At 42.4% G+C, this 24479-nt stretch overlaps 2 protein-coding genes across 4 annotated transcripts; both read left to right on the top strand.

The window, feature by feature from the left end:
* The first annotated feature begins 1454 nt into the window (after nucleotides 1–1454).
* Nucleotides 1455–7686, top strand: ptpn2a (protein tyrosine phosphatase non-receptor type 2a). Of its 2 annotated transcripts, none has more exons than XM_076988494.1 (9): nucleotides 1455–1719; nucleotides 2571–2661; nucleotides 2811–2911; nucleotides 3241–3339; nucleotides 3450–3587; nucleotides 4278–4487; nucleotides 4605–4766; nucleotides 5196–5371; nucleotides 6066–7686. In XM_076988494.1, exons 1-9 carry the CDS (start codon nucleotides 1456–1458, stop codon nucleotides 6256–6258), a joined length of 1434 nt encoding a protein of 477 aa, XP_076844609.1. In that variant the 5' UTR covers nucleotide 1455; the 3' UTR covers nucleotides 6259–7686. The 2 variants fall into 2 exon arrangements, with proteins under 2 accessions (XP_076844609.1, XP_076844610.1); XM_076988495.1 differs by lacking the exon at nucleotides 1455–1719 and adding an exon at nucleotides 1776–1951.
* A 705-nt stretch (nucleotides 7687–8391) lies between these two features.
* cep76 (centrosomal protein 76) lies at nucleotides 8392–18704 on the top strand. 2 transcript variants are annotated; one of them, XR_013124682.1, is made up of 13 exons: nucleotides 8392–8656; nucleotides 8730–8882; nucleotides 10616–10694; nucleotides 10811–11035; nucleotides 11370–11555; nucleotides 11660–11757; nucleotides 11905–12033; nucleotides 13285–13473; nucleotides 14433–14599; nucleotides 14887–15220; nucleotides 15337–15554; nucleotides 16175–17956; nucleotides 18313–18704. XR_013124682.1 is itself a non-coding variant. In XM_076988533.1 (12 exons), the coding sequence occupies exons 1-12, from the start codon at nucleotides 8594–8596 to the stop codon at nucleotides 16311–16313; spliced, it is 1980 nt and encodes a 659-aa protein (XP_076844648.1). In that variant the 5' UTR covers nucleotides 8392–8593; the 3' UTR covers nucleotides 16314–18194. The 2 variants fall into 2 exon arrangements, 1 of the variants encoding a protein (XP_076844648.1); XM_076988533.1 differs by lacking the exon at nucleotides 18313–18704 and having other exon boundaries at nucleotides 16175–18194.
* Nucleotides 18705–24479: the final 5775 nt, after the last annotated feature.

The following is a 24479-nucleotide window of genomic DNA, read 5'->3' as shown; positions in this document are numbered from 1 at the left end:
CCATGAAGCCGGGATTGTTCACTATATTAACGGGCATCATGTCTTTCACTATGAACTCCGTTACTGCCCGAGTTATTTCAGCGTGCCGCTTCCAATTATATCCATAAGGAGTTACACTTTCAAACGGTTCGGTCAGTGAACCCTGTCTGCTGGACCGCGGTCAAGCTCTCCGCGCTTTTGCGATTCATCCGTGCTTTAAATCTTATTGCGCCTATATGCGAGATTTTACGGTATTTCGCTGCTCACGGCATACTAAAGCTGTATAAGCGCAGAGAAACACTTTGGCGTATTTGAAGACGCAGCACTAGTCGTTGGCATTTTAGCCTTACAAATATGAGGCTTTGTGGTGTTTTTTTTTAATGCTGAAGAAGGTTTGTAGTGTTTCCTCGCGTCGTAGCGACAGTAGCAAGGCACGTTTTGCACAGTACCTGACGATGAGCAGCATCTTTTAAAAGCCAAAGTAATTTCACACAACTGATGTGCTGCCCCTCTTTGGTATTAGACTTTCAGTTGTGTCAGCTTCTGTCGAGCCTGAAGCCATTGTGCAACAAGTTAATGTGTGCTGTGTTAACTTCACTTCTCCACCTCTCTGCCTCCTGCTCGGGTTTGCTCCGTTCGTCCTCGGCTCGACTCGCTCCCAAGTCACGTGACCAGTTTAAATCGCAGCCTGTGCGATTAGACAATCGCGTTTTAAAAAATCGCGAAATTATCGCAAATGCAATTAATCGTTCAGCCCTACTGTCTACCACTGATCGCCACAGGGTTGCCAACTCTCATGCAATGAGCGTGAGACACACGCATTTGACCGTCTTCACACACTCTCACTCCACACTTCCGATTTCTCACAACGAAAAAAAAATCTAGTTTATTTACCTCTGAATCACAGATTCAATGAATTACTAGTTCGCCGTTCAGGTTCTGGTGACACTGAAACAGCTCCACAGCGGCCACTCTTGGGTGGTAGTGGAATTGTTTTGGCATTACAGGAAATTCAGAGAAATGGTAACCGTACTTTCTCCGACTAAAAGAGACAATTAAGCACCATGAAAGATACAAGGACTTCATATGTATTTATTTTAAAATGGTACAATATATATTCACAGCTGGTTTGGTGATAGACTGTATGTAGCCAAGGGCGACCACTGTTTTTTTCCAGCCCTGGAGTCCCCACTACCCTCTACATTTGTAACATTGCACTAGCGATACCTCCTGTTTTAGCTGTAAATAAAGCCCTACACATTTCTGAGAAACATTATATAGGAAAACCTATTTGCACGATGCTTATTAAGCTATTTAAATATATACTATCAAATCAAAACTAGTTCAACCAAGTTACCTGCATTGCACTTATAAACATAGTAAAAATGAAAAAAACACAAAAAGTGCACCATAACTCTTCAAATATACGAAAACGTGTTTTTTCGCAGGGAGCGTTAATGGGCGGTGAGCAGCGAAATGCCGCAAGATTGCGCATATATGCGTGCGCATTTGGACCCGACGCGTGGAGTACGAGCGTGGGTCGGTAGAGTGGAGACCGTAGGACTGGCGGAGCGGAGCGGGAGCTCAGTCCAGCTCGGTTCAGCTCGGTTCAGCTCGGCTGGCTGCGGAAGTGTCCGTCGTACGGGACCTCGGGACATTCTTGATGAGTGTCTAACCCGCTTAAAAATGGACCAGGAGGACCTCGAGGACTCACCTGGACAGTGGCAAACTCTTTACAACGTAAGTTAACCGATATATTTTTTTAAAATGTGGAATTAATCATATTAAATTTGATCCAATTACGCAGCAAGTCACACAATTGGACACAATGGTGAACACGTAGCTAGCTAGCGCACTGTTAGCCTAGCTGGCAGCGAGATCTGCGCATGCGCAGGATCCCTAGAACGGGTGCCCAAGTGTCGCGCGCCAGCTAGGTGATCTTTAATGGCAGCTGCAGTAAGCATAATTCCAAGTATGTAACTTTCACATATGGTTTATGGGGAGTTGCTCTATTATCATGTTCTCCGCAGACATCACGCTGTGTGCAGTTTCCCCGTGAGACTGCAAAGCAGTCGGCTGATCTGGAATGAGCCAGCTAGGGTGGCTGCGTTAATGTTACCGACATGCATCAGTTGCGGTGAGGGCAGAGATCACTTTAGACGCTCCGAGGAGTCGTGAGCGTCAAGACGGGTCGTGTGTAGTTCTTCTAAGAAACACGCCGTTACGGTAGCAAACAGGGCTTCCATGACTAAACTTCACACGCTTTCTGTGAAACGAGTTTGCAATTATATATTTTCTGAGAACTGACACGGATTTCTCAGAAACTGTGCTTGACTGAGATGAACAGAAGGTCTGGTGATGCTTCAGTAATAAACTAACGTCAGTGTTGTGGGGGGGGGGGGGGGGGGCCTGTCTTTGGGATCCATATACTTTTCATAAAAATTCATTATTTTCTATGATCGACGTTGGAAAAATTAATTGCTCTAATTTTATTTTTTCATTTTACGTTTGTAAACTTGCTGCCTCATGCATTTTGGTTGCAAATATATCAGGTTTGTTTGTTTTGAAATTCATTACATTAATTTTTCTAGAAAATTAATAATGAGTCGCAAGAGTGTTCTTTCAAAGTGGCAAAGTTCCCAGAAAATCGGAACAGGAACAGATACAGAGATGTCAGCCCATGTAAGTGACTACCATGTAAATTAACAACACATAATTATTAACCTACATTATTGTCCGTTCATAAATGTGTAGTTCAAACAGTATTGCACCAATTGATCAAATATCCCAAACTTTACATTGAATCCTTACTGACACATGCTTTCTCACAGATGATCACAGTCGGGTGAAATTAGAAAATTCAGAAAATGACTACATTAATGCAAGTTTGGTAACCATGGAGGATGCCAGGAGGAGCTACATACTGACACAGGTATAAGAAAACATGATGTGTGATTGATTTTGGGGAACAAAAATATTGCATTTGAACCTATTTCTCTGAGCATGATATTAAACTTATCTGAAGCAGCTTTAAATGTATTTTGATGCTAGTAAATGTATTATCTCTTGATGTTTGTGTAATAACGAGCATGAGCCTTTAGTCTTTTACGAAAGGTTCAGCTCAATGGGACCCCTGGTCTCCAAGATAAACAAATACGTCATACCCATGGAATGTTTTTCTTACTTGTAAGAGACTAGTTTTGCTGTTGTTGAAAGCAGTGATAAATGTAGTTAATTTGATGGGTTTTCTTTGGAACACAGGGCCCCTTGAGGAACACTTGTGGTCACTTTTGGTTAATGATCTGGGAACAGCGGTCTAAAGCAGTCATCATGCTCAACAGGGTAATAGAGAAAGAATCGGTAAGTCAGTGCTTGGATTATTTTTCTCCCTTATTGATAATATTTCTTGCTTGCCCACAGTGGCTACAGTATGCACAAGTCCAATCAGACTTTTTCATGACTTCCAACAGGAGAAATGTGCACAGTACTGGCCGTCTAGTGATGAACGACAGATGGACTTCAGTGATACAGGGTTTGTGGTGACTCTGCTGTCTGAAGACATCAAATCTTATTACACAATAAGAGTGTTGAAACTTCAGAACACCAAAGTAAGCAGCTACTGTGTGATACTTTAGCTTCATTTTTAATATCAATTCCATTTCTCATAAGAACACTTCCTAATTGAATTTTCAAGTTAACATTTCAGACTAATTGAGTTGTTTAAGAGGATAAAGTGCTGCAAAGAACTTGCTGGCTGGTATGAGGACAAGAAAATAGGAAAAGTTTAAGTGATTGTGGTTGATATGCATTACTGTCCTGTAGTAAATTCCCATTCTGAAAATTTGAATGAACAGTACTTCATGAATATGCAACTTATTTTCCTTGATGCTATGATTCTTACAGTAGAGGATCTAATTACAGTTGGGGGTTTTGTTTAATTGCTGGGACCAAGAGAATTATTCACCTCTGCTTCTTGAGTTGGAAAGATGGCTTAGTGAGTGAGATTGACTCAGATTATATGAAGCGCTAGCTCAAGCACTGTTCACAGGTCTTAAGATGTTGCATGAATAGCAGCTCAAAAAAAGATGAGAATCGAGAATTGGCAACAGCCAAATTTGGGGAACAACATAAGGGAAAAAAAAAGATATGGTAATTTCATTTCCTCTAGCAACGTGGTCAGTTGGCAGAAATTCTCACAAACTAATGGCCACAATATTAGAAGTGCTCTAAATTAATTTTGTCCATGTTCAATATTGGTTTCCTCACTAATATAAACACCATTGTTGCACTCTATTAAGGCAGGAGAGAGCAGAGACATCTACCACTTTCATTATACCTCGTGGCCGGACTTTGGTGTGCCAGAGTCGCCCGCGTCTTTCCTCAATTTCTTGTTCAAAGTTCGAGAATCCAACTCACTGGAGCCTGAAAATGGCCCAGCCGTGGTCCACTGCAGTGCAGGGATTGGACGATCAGGGACGTTCTCATTGGTCGATACCTGCCTTGTCCTGGTAAGACCCATCCTTTATGTCTGCCATGATTTCGGAGTAAGCAAAGTGTCTAATGTTCCGTAGTTGTTCTAATAAGATTAACTTCACATAAGAAATGACATTTTTGTCATTTTACAGATGGAGAAGAGGCAGGACTCTTCATCTGTGGATATACAGAAAGTCCTTTTGGGCATGAGGGAATATCGCATGGGTCTGATCCAAACCCCAGACCAGCTTCGTTTCTCATACATGGCAATAATGGAAGGAGCCAAAAGCATCTTGCGAGACTCAGCTCTGCAGGTAGTATAATGCATATCATCACATTTGCAAGTACAAACAGTAACCCTTAAATTATAATAATGAATGCTTGAAATCGTACTGTGACTTTCAGTGTATATTGATATACATTCATACTTGCAAATATCCAAACCTATCCAAAATAAAGTATATCCAAACTTTTTTACATGCTAATCCCCATTTTGATATTTAAAGATTCTTGGTGATTGCGCATATGAAGTGTATTTGAAGGCCTGTACCGATAATAGCCAACCTTTTGAGCTTTTTATCATTTTTAGATGAACTCTGTAGTCACCCCTCTTTGCTGACATAATGTGCAGAGCACATCTTGAAAACTGGGTGTTTGTAGGGGGACACACAACGATATGAAATGGGTCTCAAAGTCAAGCACACAAGGTGCAGTGTTGCTTTAATTGTTCTCTTGTACTCCAGCAACAGTGGCAGAAACTGTCTAAAGAGGACACAAAGGCAGACACTGACCTGGGGTCTGTCTCCGAGGACACAAGACCCCAGGACAAACTGAATGGACAGATGGATGTGCCAGGAATAGATGGAGATCGGATGGAGTCGCTAAAGGAAAAACGGCCAATGGAGTTAAAACCAGACGGGTAGGATTCTGTGCTCATGAGTTTTCCAGGGACCTCTGGTCTGATAGTTTGAATTAATCTTTAGGCATCTAATTCTGCCTCTTGCTCATCTACAGTTCTATTTTTATAAGCGGAGGGGGAAACTACATTTGAACATTGCTGCCTGTATAGAGGAATTCACCCCAAATCAGGACTATCAGTGGTGCACCTCTCTACTCAGACAGCAATGTTCAAATGTAGTTGTTTGTCATGATAAATAATCACAGAAGAAATGGGGCATTGCACTGAAACTCCTAAGCACTGAAGTAATCTGTGATTTGTGTTTCTGTCTGTTTCTGAAACAAGATACAAATGAAAATTAATTCACAACAAGGCTTCATGATTAACTTAAGCAGCATGTCTTTGTATACTGTGAACATCTGCAAATGAAGTTTTTCTTCGATCCATTTATGTAGTATACTTGATTTACTATGTGTACAAAACATTTTCAGCTTGTGGACAACATAGATCTCTTAATCCTTTCTGCCAGGACCTTTACGTCCTTGTTCAGTTCTCATTAAAAAGGCCAAAAGGTTCCACACTGACAAGCATCACTATTAGCTTTCCAGGGATTGCCCTAATCACTCATACCTGGAAAAGCACTAAGGCAGTTTGACTAAATTTAACATCAAATTGAACAATCCCCCCCCCCCCCCCCCCCCCCCCTCCCCTGCAGCTTGCGTAAGCGTCATCGTGAGGACAGGATAGCCAGTACAGCACAGAAGCTTCAGCAGATGAAACAGAAGCTGAATGAAGCGGAGAAGAAGAGGGAACGCTGGCTGTACTGGAGACCCGTCCTGCTGAACGTGGGTGCGGGAGCAGCTCTGGTTGTGGGACTGCTCGTGTGCTGGGCGTTTCTCTCCCAGTGACCGTGTAACCACACAGACTCTCTTCCACTCTGATTTTTTTTATTTCACTGTAGGATGCAGGTCAAAGTGCTATGTGACCATAAGATACTTGGATTATTATTATTTTTTTTTTATGTATATAAGTTCCTGGCCTGAGAGCTCATTTTGCTGCAAAGATTTATAATGAGCCAATCTGGCTGATCCTTTATTTACAGTCATTATTTTAATAATTCCACTGTTGTTCAAACACTCAACCTTGGGTCTTAATGAATGTATGGGGTATAGAAATGTGATCTGTTAGGACACTAATAAAATGGCTGTTAGTCACAGGAAGGCTTTGTTTCCTTAAATCTGGTTTGGTAAACATCCCTGAATAAGTGGTATATTTAGGTATTGTTCACTGGTGGAAGGTATTCTGTTCAGTTTGCCAGAAAGCCTGAACTAGTTTCCACATATGATCTTTACATTCACATCTCAGGAGTTTTTAATAAGACACCAAATTTAAAGGGTGTGTTGAGCCCAAATTTGAAATAATGTGTATAGCTAGTGAACACTTGTGCTGAACAAGACTTTTTTTTGTCTCAATTATGAGATTTCTTGTTAAGGCCAGACTGGAGGTCATTTAGTGTACTTTGTGTGCTTAAATATTTAGATTGAAAGAACCGACTGCATGCTTAGGAATAGGACATGGAGAGCTTTTTTCACCATTGTATTCACTCTTTCATCAGCAAAACTGGAAGCAATTGTATCATCATCATCATCATCATTGTACATTTATAGACAATGGTAGTGCCCCTGAACTGCTTAGTTCTAATGTTGTGGTAACATGCGATTGATCTATGTAAGAAAAATAATGCAAACAGACAGTGGAACTGTGTGAATGTTATCCTCTATCTTCCATAAGGAGCAGTCCAGTCATTATAAATACTGCAGGTTGGGGCTTGTTTCAACAAAAGCTGTAAAGCTACATCTACATGTTATTTCGTCATCGGAAGGTAGTTGTCTGATCTCAAAACTAATTGATTTAGGTCTGAATTAGAAAATCACTGTGGTCCAAACTGAATGCATTCTGCAACTTTAGTTCCTGCAACTGATCCAGTATTTCCAGAAGTGGCTACTGGTTCCATGGAAAATCTAATTAAGTTACCAGACAGGAATGGATGATCCATTTCTGTCCATCCAGCATGGTGAACAACATTTGGGAAAACACCTCCTAGAAAGAATCTCACTAGTTACAGCTCTGTTAATGGCGAATGATCAAATGACCATGACTCTCAAGTATACTGAACTTTTGCAGGACAAAACCTGTGTGAGACTCGTCTTTTTTATGACTATTATAATGAAGCATCCTTATGTTTTATGATGATAGAATTACAGGGTTACAAGATTACTTTGGACTCAACTTGTGCAATTTCAAACCTGGATAATAAAATTTTCATGATAAACTGACGTGACTTTCTTATTGAAAACCTGTTATATCGTAGCTATTATATTTTGTTTTTAATAGGAATTTCAGAAAAGGCTTTTTAAAGTTTTAGTTCTGGTTTTCTCCTTCAGACATCTTAAACTACATGCATGTGCTTTACTGATATTTCAATAGAATTTGCAGCGTTATTGTATGAAGAAATTATTTCAACATGATTTATTTTCTCCTTGTATTATTTTTGTATATACTTTTGTGTCCACATTCACATCTAAAATATATATTTCAAATGACACTGAGCAGTAATCAGATTACAGGCAGATAGTAAAATAATTAGCCTTATAACAAGTTATCTCACGTGTAGTGATGAAGTATACAAACTTGCACTCGTGTTTAAGGTAAACATGGATAACATTCTGACAAATCTAGCTAGCCCTCCATATCTACATGGACACACACATCTTCTGAATTGCATAACTAGGCTTGTAAGAGAAAGCCCACGCGGTAGAGGAGAGGACTACACGTTGAGACATTTTATAGTCGTCTAATAAATGCCTGAAAGAAGTATAGCAAAAAAAAAAAAACTAGTGTACCAATTTAATATTTACGGTAATCTCCAAAATAACGTATTTAATTTTTACCCTTAAACACATACAAAATGGTTAAAATGGCACATAAATGAGATTAAAAACGCAGGCATTATCGAAGACACTCTCCCGCCATCTTTTCCGCCAGGATTTAAACGGTTGAGAAAGACGCGCTGATCATTTTGACAACATTGGGCACCCGGAAGAAAAACAAACAAACAGCCAGCTAACAAATACTTAAAGTGCGCGTATGAGCAACAAACGTCAAAAACAAGTTAAAAAATATAAATAGATAGCTATCTAGTGCACTATTTGTAATAATTTATATGGGTTGGAGAGGTGAAGCATGTCCCTGTCACCGGAGAAAGCGTCCGAACTGAAGCAGATGGTCCAGGATCATCTACTCAAGGTACCTGGGTCATTCATCCAGGTATTCGTCTAATGAAACATGTCGCTGACCTGTACGACATTTACCTTGTCAGATGGACATCCACCAAAAGGTGCGGGATGTGCTTGCGGACACGGTGAGGAGTGGAGGAGGAGAGCAGCCCCTCACCGCAGAAGATCTCCTGGGCGCCCTGCAGCGAAGGGGCATCGTTGATGATCTGATCAAAGACCTGAATTTAGTTAATGTGGTATGGGTTTTATTATTATTATTATATTCTCTTGCATCTGTTAGACAAGTTACAAGATGCCACCACTTTTATTTATGTTTCTGTAGTGTTATTCTTGTCTGAGGGCATGGTGCACCTGTGCTGTTTTGCAGTTTTAGTGTTTTTACTTGTTTTATCACTTGTTTCAGGGGGTTCAGATGAGTATAGTGGCACCATACTGGTTCTTTTTCCTGGATGTGTCTTTTTTTTGAGACCTTAAAATGTATCCATCAGGATTTCTAAAGTTCCTTGTAATTTGGCTTTCCTTTCATGTTGACATGTGTTTGCGAAAGCTGCTGTATTCTGTATGGCTGTTCTTAGACTAGTCTTTATAGGTCCTGCCTACTCTCATGTTGACATGTGTTTTCGAAAGCTGCTGTATTCTGTACGGCTGTTCTTAGACTAGTCTTTATAGGTCCTGCCTACTCTCATGTTGACATGTGTTTGCGAAAGCTGCTGTATTCTGTACGGCTGTTCTTAGACTAGTCTTTATAGGCCCTGCCTACTCTCATGTTGACATGTGTTTGCGAAAGCTGCTGTATTCTGTACGGCTGTTCTTAGACTAGTCTTTATAGGCCCTGCCTACTCTCATGTTGACATGTGTTTGCGAAAGCTGCTGTATTCTGTACGGCTGTTCTTAGACTAGTCTTTATAGGCCCTGCCTACTCTCATGTTGACATGTGTTTGCGAAAGCTGCTGTATTCTGTACGGCTGTTCTTAGACTAGTCTTTATAGGTCCTGCCTACTCTCATGTTGCAATTCGACAATCGTGATGCATATTTTGCACTTTACACTCAGCTGTGCTCTTCTCTGCACTGCCTGACTCACTTTCTGTATTTCTGAATTTCTTTACTTTTTAAAGTTATATTATGTCTAATATATTTTTACATCTATCCTTATCTTATTGTTTCATGTGACGGGCAGTTGTCAAAACATTTCACTACTAGTGGTACCATGTATGACGGTAACTGAATCTATAATATAATTTGATTTGATTTGATGTATGTGCTACAACCACAGGTCAGACTGCTTCTCAGATGTGTATGGCTGGGGGAGATACATGTTTACCTTCTATGACCTTTAGGATACTTAATAAGACTGACAGAATTATATATGTGATGTGGCCAAAGTTTGTATGGAAGTCTGTATTCGACTAGATTCCCACATGTGAATTGCCCATCTGTCTTGTTAAAATGGCATTTTTGTATCTAAAACAGAACGATCTTCAGGAAAGTATACATGTGTACATCGTAAATAATGGAGTATTTAGTGAAGTAATGGATTTTTATGGCAACTGATTTTCAGTTATTCTCTGACCATGAAAATGGAGAGGAGTACGGTTATCTGATCCTTTAGGTTCTCAATGTCATTTTACAGGAATTTGTCCTGTAAGTCAATCTAATAAATAAAAGTGGTTATGTATACAATTCTCCCCACCCCCTTTTTTAAAACCAAAATGAAGCAAAATAAAATGCTTGCACCTCTGCTTTAAACAGCAATACATGTACTAAGAAGTCTTTATCCACTAATGCATTTTTGACCGATGAAAAGATCACTTGAAAGCTTAAAAGCATTTCCCACTTTTACTGTTTTATGTTTTAATTACCACTCATTCAGCTTTTCCCCCACAATTTTATGCTGTCCGATTTCATAGTTCATATTTGGGTGTTTTTGTTATCACTACTAATAAAAAGTATAAATTATTTTTTCCTCAGGCAGGATCACAAACAAAAGCAGACCTGATCAAGTCTTCAGCTTCCTTCACTGGCAAGGACATTACACAACTTTCAACAAGTGAGTGTTGATCAGACTTTGAAAAGCTGTCATGATATGTCCAATTAGTAAAATACGTATTCTGAATTTCATGTTGAGACTGATATTTTACTGATAATGATATTTTCCTTCACTAGCTAATATCAGTCCATTGAGGAGATACCTGTACCTGCAGGTTTTGGGGGGCAGGGCCTTCCTTGAACACCTGCAGGAACCAGAACCTTTGCCTGGTCAGGTGTGCTCCACGTTCACACTTCACCTCCACTTCCGCAGCCAGCGTTTTCGCTCCAAACCTGTGCCGTGTGCCTGTGAGCCAGACTTGCAGGATGGGTTTCTTCTCGAGGTACACAGAGATGGAGCAGGTATTCACACTCCTACGCCCCACTGTCTTTCTCTGTTTTTCCTGTAATGTTTCTAAGTATATCCAGATGGAGACTAGAAACTGGTTAATGGTTTCAGTAGAGATGGTGTCCTCTACTGTAAATGCAAGGGGGGATTGTATTGATGGGATATATAGCCACTAATACATTTTATACTGGTTTTATTTTTATTTCCCAGTACTATTCTTTGTTCAAAACTGATGCATTTATTTGAACAGAATACATATATGCTTAGAAGTACATAGAACTAATTTAAACTTTGTGTATCCAATTTTAATTTAATAATATATTTGTTTTTGTTGTTGTATGTACACAGGTGATGCCAGTAAAATGGCTGATGCCACCACCATGTTGTCCATCTGTGACCCAGTGCACATGGTGCTGATTAGAACAGATACCTCTGGTGACACGACCCTTGTCTCCTCTTATTTCCTGGACTGGCGATCAGTCCTCAGTGCCCCCAATGGGAAGACAGGCATGTCTGTGGAGTTGCTTGGTGTAGGTGAGTGTCGTTAATATTAGTCTACAGAGTCACAGTGATATAAATGGTACAGACTGCTTTCACCAACAGCATTGAGCATAAATTTATGTATGTGTGTCCTCTAGGCAGTGAGTGTAAAGTACCCACTGGTGTTCTTAACCTGAAGTTGGAGATGTATCCTCCCCTTAGTGAAACTCTGAGCCCTGAAGTCATCATCACACAGGTGGAATATGATTGCCACTATGCACAATCTTTACACGCGTTTGTTTAGTCACCAGTGTGCACACATCACCTCTTTTAACAAAAAAGGCAAGTTTTTATAAAAAAATACCTTGATCAGACCACGGTATGCCTGTGATTTCACTTACAGCAGTCACTGGAGCGGCGGAAGACTGCAGAGAAGGAGCGTTTGTTTCTGGTGTACGCTAAGCAGTGGTGGAGAGAATTCTTAGAGATACGACCCTCTCACCAGTCCAAACTAGTCAAGATTTTTGCCCAGGTGAGTTTGTTTTACCTGTTGTTCTTGTTTTATCCTGCAGGAGGTGAAAATAAGACTGAGCACAGCAACAAGATGCACGGCGGTTATACTGAATCAACAAGCTCTCTCCTGTACAAAGATTTCAAAGAAGGTTTTTCAAGATGTGTTGTACAAGCTGTTTTGAAGAATAAATGAACAACACCGAGCACTAGACGCAGTGATTGGCACCAAGAAAAGTTAGTACAGCAGAAGAGACGTGTCATGAGGACTTCCCTTCAAAATCAGCAGATGTCCAGCAGTGATCTCAGCTCAGAACTGCAAAATGCAGTGGAACCCAGTTACACCCAACAGTGACGTATGGTGGAGGTTCCTTGACAAATTCAGAGCTGCATTTCAGCAAAAGGACCTGGAGATTTGCATTAATGATGTTCTTAATGCTGAGAGATAAAGGCAGATACTTCATGCAGTACCATCTGGGAGGCGTCTGATTGGCTCCAAATTTATTCTGCAGGAGGACAATGACCCCAAACATGCAGCCAACGTCATTAAGAACTATCATTGAGAAGAAGATGAAGAAGAAGAAGGAGGCCTGGGAGTGATGATATGGCCCTAACAGATCCTTCATCTCAACAGTATTAAGTCTGTCTGTGATGGTTTACATGAAGCGACAGAAGAAGTTGAACAGAACAAAAGATCGTTACGTAATGAAAAGTCGTTAGTGCTCCAAGATGTTTGTAACAACCTCTATTAGAAATTCTGCAATGAAGAGTCATCGCCTCCTGACGTTAATGTCTACCTCACTGCCTCAAAAGCACAGAAGAGTTACAGAGACATTCAGGAAAATACAAAACTATACGGCTGTAATAAAATAATAAGAGTAACTGCTGTAATATTATACCTGATGAAGGACCTTTGCCTGAAACATCTTGCTTCATTGGAAATGTTGTGTGCAGCATTGCAAGTTTTGCAATACAAATATGTGGGTGGGCGTTTGGTTTGTAAGAGAAATTCAAATTCACGCACTCAAAATATGCAGCCAAAAGTTGGAGAACTTGAAAATAGTTTGAGTGTGTTTGGTCTGTTCATGCAAATACTGATAAACACATGTTCAAATTCTTCAAATATGGATAAACAGTCTAAACTATATATCTTTTTATCCATAATTCTGTTCTGTTCCAGAATCCATATTCTGTTAATCCAAACATGGAACTCTGAACAAACAAGCAGTCTGTCACTCGTGTGTGTGTGTGTGTGTGTGTGTGTACGTTGCAGGATGAGAATGGGGTCAACCGGCCGGTGTGTTCGTATGTGCGTGTGCTGCGTGCGGGCCGCTTGTTGGAAAGCCCACGGCAGGCGGCCCGTTTCGTCAGTTTGCTGGCCCAGGAGAGAGCGCCTGTGGTGGGTGGAGGGGCCCGGCACGAGCAGTGGAGCACCATGATGGCCTTCCTCTGCAGGAACAAGGTACCGCTCAAGAATGCGCGGCGGTGTCACGAGCTGCGGATGTATCGTCTGGTTGTAGAACGCCCACCACATTCGGTTGCCTGTAATTTCAGTAGCTCTTCTATCAGTGAAGATGACATGTTGAATTTGCACATCCTGATCAGAATCGTTTCAAAGCAGCTAGACTGGACCAAAAACACCACATTTATGTTTAGACTGTGTAAATCTATAGTCTTAAGATACGCAGGTTTGTAGACTTTTGTTGAGTAATTGTGAGAGGATGCTGGATGCAAACGCTGAGAAGAGTGAAATGTATTACAGGCAGATCCATAATCATTATAGAGATGATTCAGGAATGAATAGGCAGAGGAATAATAGAAACAAAACCAGAACACATGATACATGACAGGGAAATGAGAGCATGACACACAACCATGAAGTGAACAAGGAAACCAAGAACAGGAACCGGAACGCAGTGCATCAAACATACATGCGAAACACGGTACAGCAACCAGTAACACGGAAAACACAGGGTTTAAATACACAGACTAACGAGGCCAATTAAGAAACACCTGAGACCAATAAGGTGCAGAGAAAACGAAACAAGGGGCTAAACCAGAAACAACCAAAACAAATGAAGACATGACAGGTTGCTAAGAGAACCACAACATAAGAGGAGAGAAACCATGATGTATAAACCTGATCATTTTCATTCAAATCAAGACAAAACAAGACAAAACACTGTGTGTAAATATGTTTCAATGACAAAAGCAACGGCAGAAAGGTTATCTGGATGTCTTAGGACCTGTTAAGCCGGTGACTGTGCAAGTGGGGTTTAATTTTTTGAGCAGTTAATCTTCTTACATTTATAAACCAGTCTCGCTGAATGTGCTTGAAGCCGCGCAGATTTACATGTCCCGTCATCTTGCCAAGTAAAACATCCGTCTCCCTCTGGGGGGGTGACTGGCTCTTGTTGTCAGGGTGACTGTGAGGACCATGCCCTGCTGCTGTGTAGTCTGCTGCTGGGCTTTGGGCTGGATGCTTACGTGTGTGTGGGAAGCAAAGGCAAAAACGCCCCTCACACCTGGGTGATGACCTGTGGTACCGATGGCACTGTGACCTTCTGGGAGAGTCTGACAGCTCACAGGTACTCTATCAATATGGAGATCACACGTTCAGTCATGCCCTCTTGTGAATTTCCCCAGTGTGGGACTAAAAAAGATTCTTATCTTAAAAATTTAAATAGAAACTGTTATTTTGAGAACAGCTGTGCAAGTTTCAAATGAGTAAGAACTGGCGTATTATGTCCTGATGTTTCTCCTTTCAGTGTTTGTTCCCATGGAAATCTCAACATTCAAAGTCAACTAAACCCAGAACATGAATAGATGATGAAATCTATCTCATTGCTTGTTCTTGTTTATGAACACTTCTCAGGTACCTGCATCAGCCCATAGACCCGGCGGCCCCCCCTCTGGCCCCCCAACCCAAACCCACGTACCCGTACCGCACGATCGGCTGTGTCTTCAGCCACAAGACGTTCCTGGCCAACTGCCAGCCCTCGGACGCCGTGGAGCTGTGCTCGTTCGACTTTGCCAACGCTTCCTGCTGGAAGGCCATGAGCGAGGAGGCGGTGCGCTCGGTCTGTGCCCCCGGTTCCATCTCCTCTCTGCCCCCAACGCCACCCATCTGCTCCCCTTCCGTTCAGTCTGCTGAAGCCAGCAACCATCTCGAGCTGGAGATGCGCTTTCTGCTGGCTGAGCACAGGAAGGTAGCACTCACAGTTATTCTCCACAGCCCACCCAGGCCTGCATTACTTTTATACTTATCATTGTTGAAGTTCCTCCCTTGAAGTGTGTATGTCCCCCTCTGACATCCTCTCTCCAGGATCTGGGTCTGGCCACAGTGTGGGACGATCACCTGTGCTACCTGCTGTCCTCTGCCCTGTCAGCATACGAGCTGGAGCGCACCACGGGGGTGTCGTGTGGGAACGAGGAGTTCCAGGACGCGGTGCGCAGGGCCGTGCCCGACGGGCACACCTTCAAGGCCTTCCCTATTCACTTCTTACACTGCAATGCCCGCAGGGCCTTCGCCACTTGCCTCAGGTACGTCTAGGACCGTCCCACTTGCACAAGCCTTCTCCTCATTGGCTTGCACAAGGCACAAGCCTTCTCCTCATTGGCTTACACAAGGCACAAGCCTTCTCCTCATTGGCTTGCACAAGGCACAAGCCTTCTCCTCATTGGCTTGCACAAGGCACAAGCCTTCTCCTCATTGGCTTGCACAAGGCACAAGCCTTCTCCTCATTGGCTTGCACAAGGCACAAGCCTTCTCCTCATTGGCGTGCACAAGGCACAAGCCTTCTCCTCATTGGCGTGCACAAGGCACAAGCCTTCTCCTCATTGGCGTGCACAAGGCACAAGCCTTTTCCTCATTGGCTTGCACAAGGCACAAGCCTTCTCCTCATTGCCGTGCACAAGGCACAAGCCTTCTCCTCATTGGCTTGCACAAAAAACCTCAGATGTAATTGTGTCGATCTTGGTGCCCACAAAAGATACAAAAGCCTCAAAGTTATGAGAAAAGACATAATTTATGACGTGTGCTCCCATTTAATTTATGACGTGTGCTCCCATTTTGGTGGAGAACATTCAAAAGTAAACGGGTAAACGGATAAAAATAAAATACGAGTGTGTAGCGGGCGTGACTGTTGTACATGTCCGAACAGGTCACCCTTCTGTGAGGAGATCGTATGTTGCCGTGGAGACCACGTTCGACTGGCGGTGCGGGTGCGAGTGGTGGCGTATCCAGAGTCGGCCTGCGCCGTGTGGATCATGTTTGCCTGCAAATACAGATCGGTGCTCTGACCGTCAGCTCACACCGCTCGGGTTTTTATTATCGTTTGGTTCAATGTAGAACCGCTTTACTATTGACAGTATACTTAAGTTAGTGTGCCTTTTTACAAATGAACAGTGTATATTTTGTAAATAAATGAAAATATCTACAAGAGGTCTCAGCCTTCAACATGTCCTTTCAGAGGTATGTGGTTTGAAGAGAAAGCTCGACCTATCAAGTTAATCGGGTTTCATCCAGTTCTTCTTGGTTAATGTTCTACAAGACCACATTTGGCTCCAGCAGGTGGCAGTGTTCATCTCAAAATGATAACCTTGGGCTACGAAGTTAAATCACAAATCAAATCTGTGCACTGAACCATCATTCGCAGAGCCCCTATGATTAAAGCTGCTCCTTTACTGACTACTGCAGCCGAAAGAATTAGATAAACCGCATGCTGATTGTGTTTGTGGCAGATAGTGAACCATAGACAATCTGCTAATATAATTTGTAGTCTCTTGAGCTACTGTCAGATTTTAGCTACTTGTTCTGAAATTAGCTTACCATTGGTATCATATGATCTATGTAAAGATTGCAATGCAGTGCACAATATCACTGGCCATGAGCCATGAGCTAGGATGTGCTTTTCAATGTAGTAATAGTCATGCAAAGATGAATGATAATCACACAAAGGTGTGAAGAACTGAATGTCATTGGTGAAGGTTTGATGTGTTATAACGTGACGCTTGAGAGGAGATTTTATCTTAGAAACAAAACACACTGGTTCATGTTCTTGAACTCTAATTATGGTGAGTATTAATCCCTTCATTAGATTAGGTGAAAATGTAATAATCCAACATTATGGTTTTTTTCTAAAATAAAGACCTGAATTCATTGGGTGTCTAAACTTCAATTACAGAAAGATCCTCATAGACAGTTTTTGCTGCTGTTGATTGGTTGATTTTGTTTTGGTTAAGGAGACTCTTTAAGGCAGGGGGAGAGGAACTGATTTGTGTGGGTCTAGCTTGAAGGTTAAAAGATTGTCAATACAGAATTCCTACTGGTAGAGTCCGAGATTGAAATTTGTTTTAAAAAACACAAGGTGGAGACAAAGTATGCACACGTCATTTCTAGGCTGGTGTTTCTCAGTGTTTTAGGATCACCGTAGCTCTGCTGCCTGGATACACAGACACAGTCAGTCTCTTTAACACAACTTTTTGTTCTACTGCTTTATCGAGCTAACTCAGATTTTCATGTTTTTGTAAATTTTTAATCCAGTAATGAAAAATAAAAAACAGCCAAATGAAACCCATGTAGTGTAATTTCAGTAAACGCAGGAGCCTGTGGTGTTGTGTCTTTTTGCACTCTGTGCTTGGTGGCTTAGCAGCTTTGGTCTTTCATTGTCTGGAGTAGTTGTGCAGTGTTAAAGTGGAATTCTTGGAAAAAAAAAAAAACACCATATTGCTGCAACTCACTTTAAAAGTGCCATGCCAGCGGCCATTCTAGCTGGTTCACTGGTCATATCATGACGCTTTGCCAATGTGCGTCACCAGCATTCAGTGCCCCAGGCCTGAACCACACTTCCGTCACTCTTCAATGGTGTTCGGTGAGTATGGGAAGTTCTAACACAAACCATGAAGAACTGGATGACTGTGCACGTCTCTGGATGCTTTGGAAGGTACTTGTTCCTCCTTGACTAACCATCTTGTTATCTGTCTGCAATTTATTCTGATCGCACATCACCATCAACCTGAGACGCATGTGCAAGGACATCCAATTATTTCTGTTTTACCCATTGCTCATTAGCAATTCCTCATTCAGCTCAGAGCTGCTGCAGGAGTGTGTGTGTGTGTGTGTGTGTGTGAGTGCGTGCGTGCCTGATGGGAAAGGGAGGGGGATAGTTTGGGCTAATGAATAATTCCTTTGACTGAAGTGCACCTTCACTCCTCATCACATTTCCTGTCTTGAAGACGAAGTGTTTGATGTGATAGGCAGGTATTGTCTTCACCTCATACTAATACTATTTGTCTGCAGGTGTAACTGGCTAATCGGTCTTTAGGGAGAGATGCCAGAGGCACAGGAAAGTTAACTCAAGTTAACGAAGAAACACTGCTGCTTCCTTCACTGCTGATGTAGACATCGATCATTTGGAAAGTTTCACTCGAGCACCTGGAGGATCTTTGTCTTTAGCTCGGCGTCTGATGAGATGCTGAAAGGTGATGTAGTGGAAGTGTCTGCAGCCTTGGGAGAGAAACCGGGATCATCTGAGCTGCTTGACTGGATAATGTGACCTCTCCACAGACCTTTCTGTGAAAAGTTGTTTTTTTCTCTCAGGATTTTACTTTTTGTCGTTACTTTTTGTTGTTCTTTTAAAACTTCACATTTCATGTAATTCCCCAAATTAGATGCATGAACGTGTAAATCAAAAAAGTAATAAAATTTACACGCAGCTCTTGTGGAGATGTGATGGGCTGGAATTACATTTTACCGTGTGCTCATCTGATTGCATGTGTTGTAGCTGACTTTATAATAGAAAAGAAAGGTGCTTCAAAAGTACAAAGGAAAATTACTTTAATTATCACATGCATGAAAAATATGACACTTCTATGACAAGACGACAAATGCATACACCACTTTTTCATCATTAACTAAGGGAGTGCAATTATAGAATGTATATGTGAAAACGATGTTTGAAAATAATGAATGCTTTAGTGAATTGAAATGTTCATGAACACCTGTTCCACAGCTACAGTTAAGACAATTAACCTCCCATCACAGAGATCTTTCACTGTCTCATTTCACTGTCTCATTTCACTGTCTCATTTTCCATCGCCAATCGTTCAGTAGCGATGTTCAGAGATTACTCAACCTGCGTGGTATTAGATGTGGCAGAGATGTAGCTCTCCTACAATGACATCTGAAAATAGATACAGACTTGGATAAGGATGGAGAGACCGATTCAAAGCTGCCTGCGTTTTCATTTAAAGCTTTGCATGGATTTAAACACTTTGAAAAACAAAAGCCTGCTGGTCCTTGAGCTATAGCTAGCAGTATGCAGATCTGCAGAAGAAAGCCTGCTGCTTACGTGTCTCCGCCCGCACGGGCAGCAGCGCTCGGGGTACTACGGGTAATAAAGTCATTAATTCAGCTGATTAAGTTGGCCTTTGGGTTCAAGAAAAATCATATCCGTCTCCCTCTCAGAAGTAACTGGGGATGCGTAGAGAAGGGCGGGGGGGGTAGCGCCTAATTAGCAGCTGAAAAAGAGGGGGGGAGCGTGCCCAGGGAGGGAGGGGGTGTGTGGGGCGCTGGAGGTGCTTCTACTGAACTCTTAATGAGACATGTTTGGGGTGAGGGAGTGCCACGCTCATCAAACCGCACGCACCGGCCCGGGCTGTGGCGGTCTGCCTCCGAGCCTCACCACGGCAAACTAATGACGCGAGGGGGAGGGCTGGGGCGGAGGGGGAGGGTTAGTGGCAGCTAATGCACAGTTCTAATGAGCTTGTTGTGCCTTTTAAATATAAAGAGCAGAGGTAGGACGGAACCGTCCGAGCCTGTCCGCGTTTGGTTTGGCGCAAGGACGTTCCCTCGTGCCGCACGAGTGTCGAACACGACGCCTTTTGTGGCAAGACGCTCCAAAAGTCGTCCTATAGGCAGGCCGGAGCGCGCGAGATGGCACGAGATATGTGTCGCTCCCATCATCTCCGCTATCAGCGAGCTGTGTCCTTCACCCGGACCTTCTCGGGACCTGCACTGCACACGTCTGACAGGCGACTCGTGATGATGGACGGCATTCAACTCCGGCATGTCTGTCATAAACGAAATACTGAGGCTGTCAGCTCATGCTTGGCGCCGTGCTGAGGCATAACTGTAAATCAGGTTGATCTAAGGAACAAAATAAGAAAAATCTAAAATGTTTTATATTTATATAAATGTAGGTAAAAATGGGAAAACTAAGTGAATTAATAATTATTAGCCATACATGTAAATTCACACTGCTTCTGCTTCCACATTAAATTCCTTGAGAAATGAAAATTTCCTTCCATAAAATGTATCTCATAAACATTGTGTTAGCATAAAATATCTAGCAACCAATTAGTTAAATGTAAATTTCAGAAATTTCATTCATTTATACAAGTTCTTTTTTAAAACCACAGGCAGCAAGAAAATCTCATTTCTCCATAATGAATAATTTCATGAGATGCAGTTTATTCAAGGCTGCATTTATGGCACTGACAATAATATTAAAGCCATTTAAATTGATTTAGCTGTGTGACGGGCTACAGAGTTATTACAGCGCCATTATCTAATCTTGCTGCAGGAATGTGTATGAGTACAACATATTCCTTGATCTATTTCTCATTTACTGCACAGTTGCCTATTTCAGCTCGGGTATGTTATTCCATGCTTGGCCATTGAGGCTGGTTCCCCCTCTTCCCTCTCTAAACAGCAGTAGTATTCACATACCACACACAAGGGAGTCCATGACCTCAGCGTGACTTCAATTCCGCCTTCATTGTGAGCCATTGTGTGTCGTCTAGAAGGGGAGCAGGACTGCTGTGTTCACTTGTGGCAAAAGTCAAGTTCTAATAGCAACGCAGATTTTGACATTCATAACACGTACTATACCACAGAGACTGCGCTGGGATTGTGTTGAAAAAGGTAGCCGGGAAAAGACTTTATTTTAATCCAGCTTGATATCAAATATTTTGAATTATATTATTCTGTCACAAATGAACTGAGCCCTAATCATTTAGCTGCCGAATGATAATCTTGTTTTAAAGTTTAATAGTTAGGATGTAGCTCCCACTTGGGGAAAAAGGAATAATTTTGAAAGAATGAAAAAGTCCATTAAAAGAATGATATTATGTTAAATGGCAATGAAGAGAATCTGGAGTTCTCTTTGTGGATTAACTTAATTGAAGTTGTGAGGTCATTTTAGTAATATATTTCCTGACATATTTCGTACCAGCAAAAGTGCTCTTTCCTTAAAACGTAAGAACATTCAAAAGATTCCTTTAATTTTAATTGGAATTCTCAATAAACTACTTTAGGGAAAATACAGCAAGCTCAGCTTTAGTACCTTTGAAACCGCTTTATAACATTTTTACTGCTAACCTTAAATCAATAGTTTAAACAGTAAATACACTATACCTTTTGTAGCCATGCCTGCTGGAGTATTTGTAATATGTGTAACATGTCTGATCATCAGACTGAACGTATCAAAATGATCCTAAATAAAATGCCTAGAAAACTCTTTCTCTCCCTCTTGGAGAGCAGCGTCTTTGTGCTGTTCAGTTTGTGGAGTGTTGGAGAGACACCGAGGCCTCATTTGGCAAAGGCTGGTGGACTGTGGCAGTGGGGGGGTTCTTCCTCTGGTGCGGCCTCCAGGGCAGGGTCAGTGTGGAGAAAGGCGCGGAGCCTGGGACCACTCACATCAGACAGTCCTCACCAGCAGCAGCTCTGGTGCCTGGCCAGAGAAGAACACACTCCAACGCTCGGGTGCAGCAGACCGACCCGTGGGCGTGAAGGTTGCTTCCACAACAGACTGAGACTAGTTTTGCTATTAGACTAAAGTATTGGCAATCATTTTTTTTCAGTAGAACTCAGGAAAATAGCAGCATCCTATGGATTCCAGTTTTGAATGTTATAAAGGAGGGGATCTTTAATGGAGGACTTGAAATAACAAAGAAATGCTGGCCCTTGGACAGGTTTCAGATCCCCTGGGTGAGAGGTTGTCTTGGTTTTGACAGCAGACACAGAGGCAGAGAAACAGAGATCCAAACTGTGATGAGGGAACTACACGTTCCTGCACCTCCACCCAGTGCTACGTCCTTCCACTGGACAAAGCAACATGTATACAACATGTATACATGCTAACCGTTGGTGGCAAGAACCTTCCAGGGCAGCCGTCTCTTTCCTCTCAGAACTGACCAGAACGAAGCACTACATGTCATTTTTATGTTGAACATTAAACATACATCTTGTATGTTGAGAGTTTGACAAATACAAACGAGACTTAGATGGATGTAATAAACAATAAACATTAATGTGTCATGTGATAAATTCTCTATTTGAAGAATTGTTGAATAAGAAAAGACATAATGGTTTGTTGCCAGGTAAATGTAAGGTACATCTCCACTTCTCTGTTCTAAAAATAAAACAGCCAGATAAAAGAAATGACTTTATTTCTTATTCGTGTCTCTGCTGTAGCCAGTTTAAAAGTCTTAGACGAAGTGCAACAGTGGTCTGCACTTCTCTGAGAATTCAATCACAGAGCATGAAGATGGAAGCAAGATTCTGCTGTATCAAACAAAAACAGTTAAAGCGTATCTGATTGTCGCCTTTAGCGGGGGAGTCAATTCTGTAATGCAAACAAAAAAAGACGAAGCAACCCCCCCCCCCCCCCCCCCCATTTACGTCCACGCTTCATTTCTCCACCTCTGTCTTTGCACCTCGTCTTGACGTGTGACCTTCTGTCTCCTTCCTGTATCTCCCCGTCTCGGTCTCCCCGTCCTCGCAGTTCCCTTCTCTTGTCCCTCTGTCTCCTGCCTCTCTCTCCGGCGTGTGCTGATTTCAGGGTGTCGACGGCGCCCCCAGACGCCTCGCCGGGCAGGGAGAGGTGGCAGACATGCAGACGCCACTGCGCCTCAATAATGGAAATATCAGAGCGCGCCCAGAGGGGGGCGGCTGACCTTTCCGGGCGCGCCGCAGTTTTGCCACGCTTGCTTGCTCTTTTGTCAAACGCCCGGCCACACTCGTCTCCCACAGGCGACCCTCCCAAGTGACCGCAGCAGCTCGAGTGTTTGTAGATCTATACCCGGGTAAATAAAGTAGTGTCCAGACGTCTCTGAAGAGGGGGGGAATATGCACCGCGGCGTCTGTGAGAAGAGAGGTGGACTATTTTGGTGCGCATGCGATATGCTCAATTACCGGTGGGTTTAGAAGTGTCAGAAGAAACAGAGCCAGACTGAGACAAATCACTCCCACGTCCTCCATCTTAATTATTCCCGCTTCCTTACAGAAGCAAAAAGATTTTTATTTGTTTGTTAAAAACAGCACTATCAGGGTTCCAGCATCACGCTCCAGGCAGTGGAGGTTCCTCTGATTGTGTTTTATATATACTTGGTTTGCCGCCGTTTAAATGGTGCGGGGTGTAATAAATCCTGACCTGAACTAATGCAGATGGAGTGTGAGCCTCCCCCTGTGTTTGAAGGAATGCCCATCCCAGCGTATGCCGATGCTCCTCAATCTCCCCCTAAAGATGTCCGGGGGCCGGACCCTTGCGGAGGGGTCCTCCATGATTGACTCCCTGCCATCTGGCAGTGCTGAGCCTTAATCAAGCAGGGTCCTGCTGAACAGAAGAACATGCCCAGCCTGAATACGCCCACCCTCTAACCCTGGGTGCGCTGGAGCAGCAGGGGCCGGGGCTCGGCTGGGCCACACGCCAGACCAGCACACAGGGTGGCAGCTCGTGTAACGCTGTTGTTTCATATTAACTTGTAAGCCACGCAAGGAGATGAAAAGGAACTGCCAGGAGTCCGACTGTTTTGGGTTTTTTTAGGATATTTAATGTTAATATTGTGATGAATGAGCCGATGGACATATGTCTGACAGATTATGTTTGTCACTTGGGGCTCCTGGAAAGATCAGAAAATCTAAACAATTTAACTGAACCACTATGCTTTTCAAACAGTTTCATTTTGCCTTTAAAACCCCTGTGTTTTTTTCTGCTGAAAACCTCTGTTCTGGCACTAATGAAAACTGGTTAACCCGTGGGCCTCCAAGGGGTGTTCCTGCTTTCTTCATTTTGACAAGGATGTTAAACATGCTTTATTTTTTACTTTTTTTGCAGCACAGTTGGAAAATATTTGAGATATGACATGTTGGAACAAAATTAATCAACTTTAGCAAGATATTTGCGCTATTATGGCATTAATAGTAATCAGATGGCATTGATTTTTTTTCCTCTGGTGAAGAAAAATTAATGTGGTTCATCTTTCATCATCTGCAATGCAGTATCAACCGAATTAAAATCTGGCAGAATTAAAGAGCTTCTTAAGACTGTGGCTAAAACAGAAACATGTGGCCAAAATGGTTTGTTCCCCAGTAACAAAGGATTCTCCCCCCAACAGCCTGTGAAGGCACAGTGTTTCCCTTTAAGCCGCAGCCTGCACTAGGTCCTAATTAAGTGTGATTGGTGG

Source organism: Brachyhypopomus gauderio, unplaced genomic scaffold, assembly GCF_052324685.1.
Source record: "Brachyhypopomus gauderio isolate BG-103 unplaced genomic scaffold, BGAUD_0.2 sc62, whole genome shotgun sequence".
NCBI classification, from domain to species: domain Eukaryota; kingdom Metazoa; phylum Chordata; class Actinopteri; order Gymnotiformes; family Hypopomidae; genus Brachyhypopomus; species Brachyhypopomus gauderio.
This window is presented reverse-complemented; position numbering and strand designations above follow the sequence as displayed.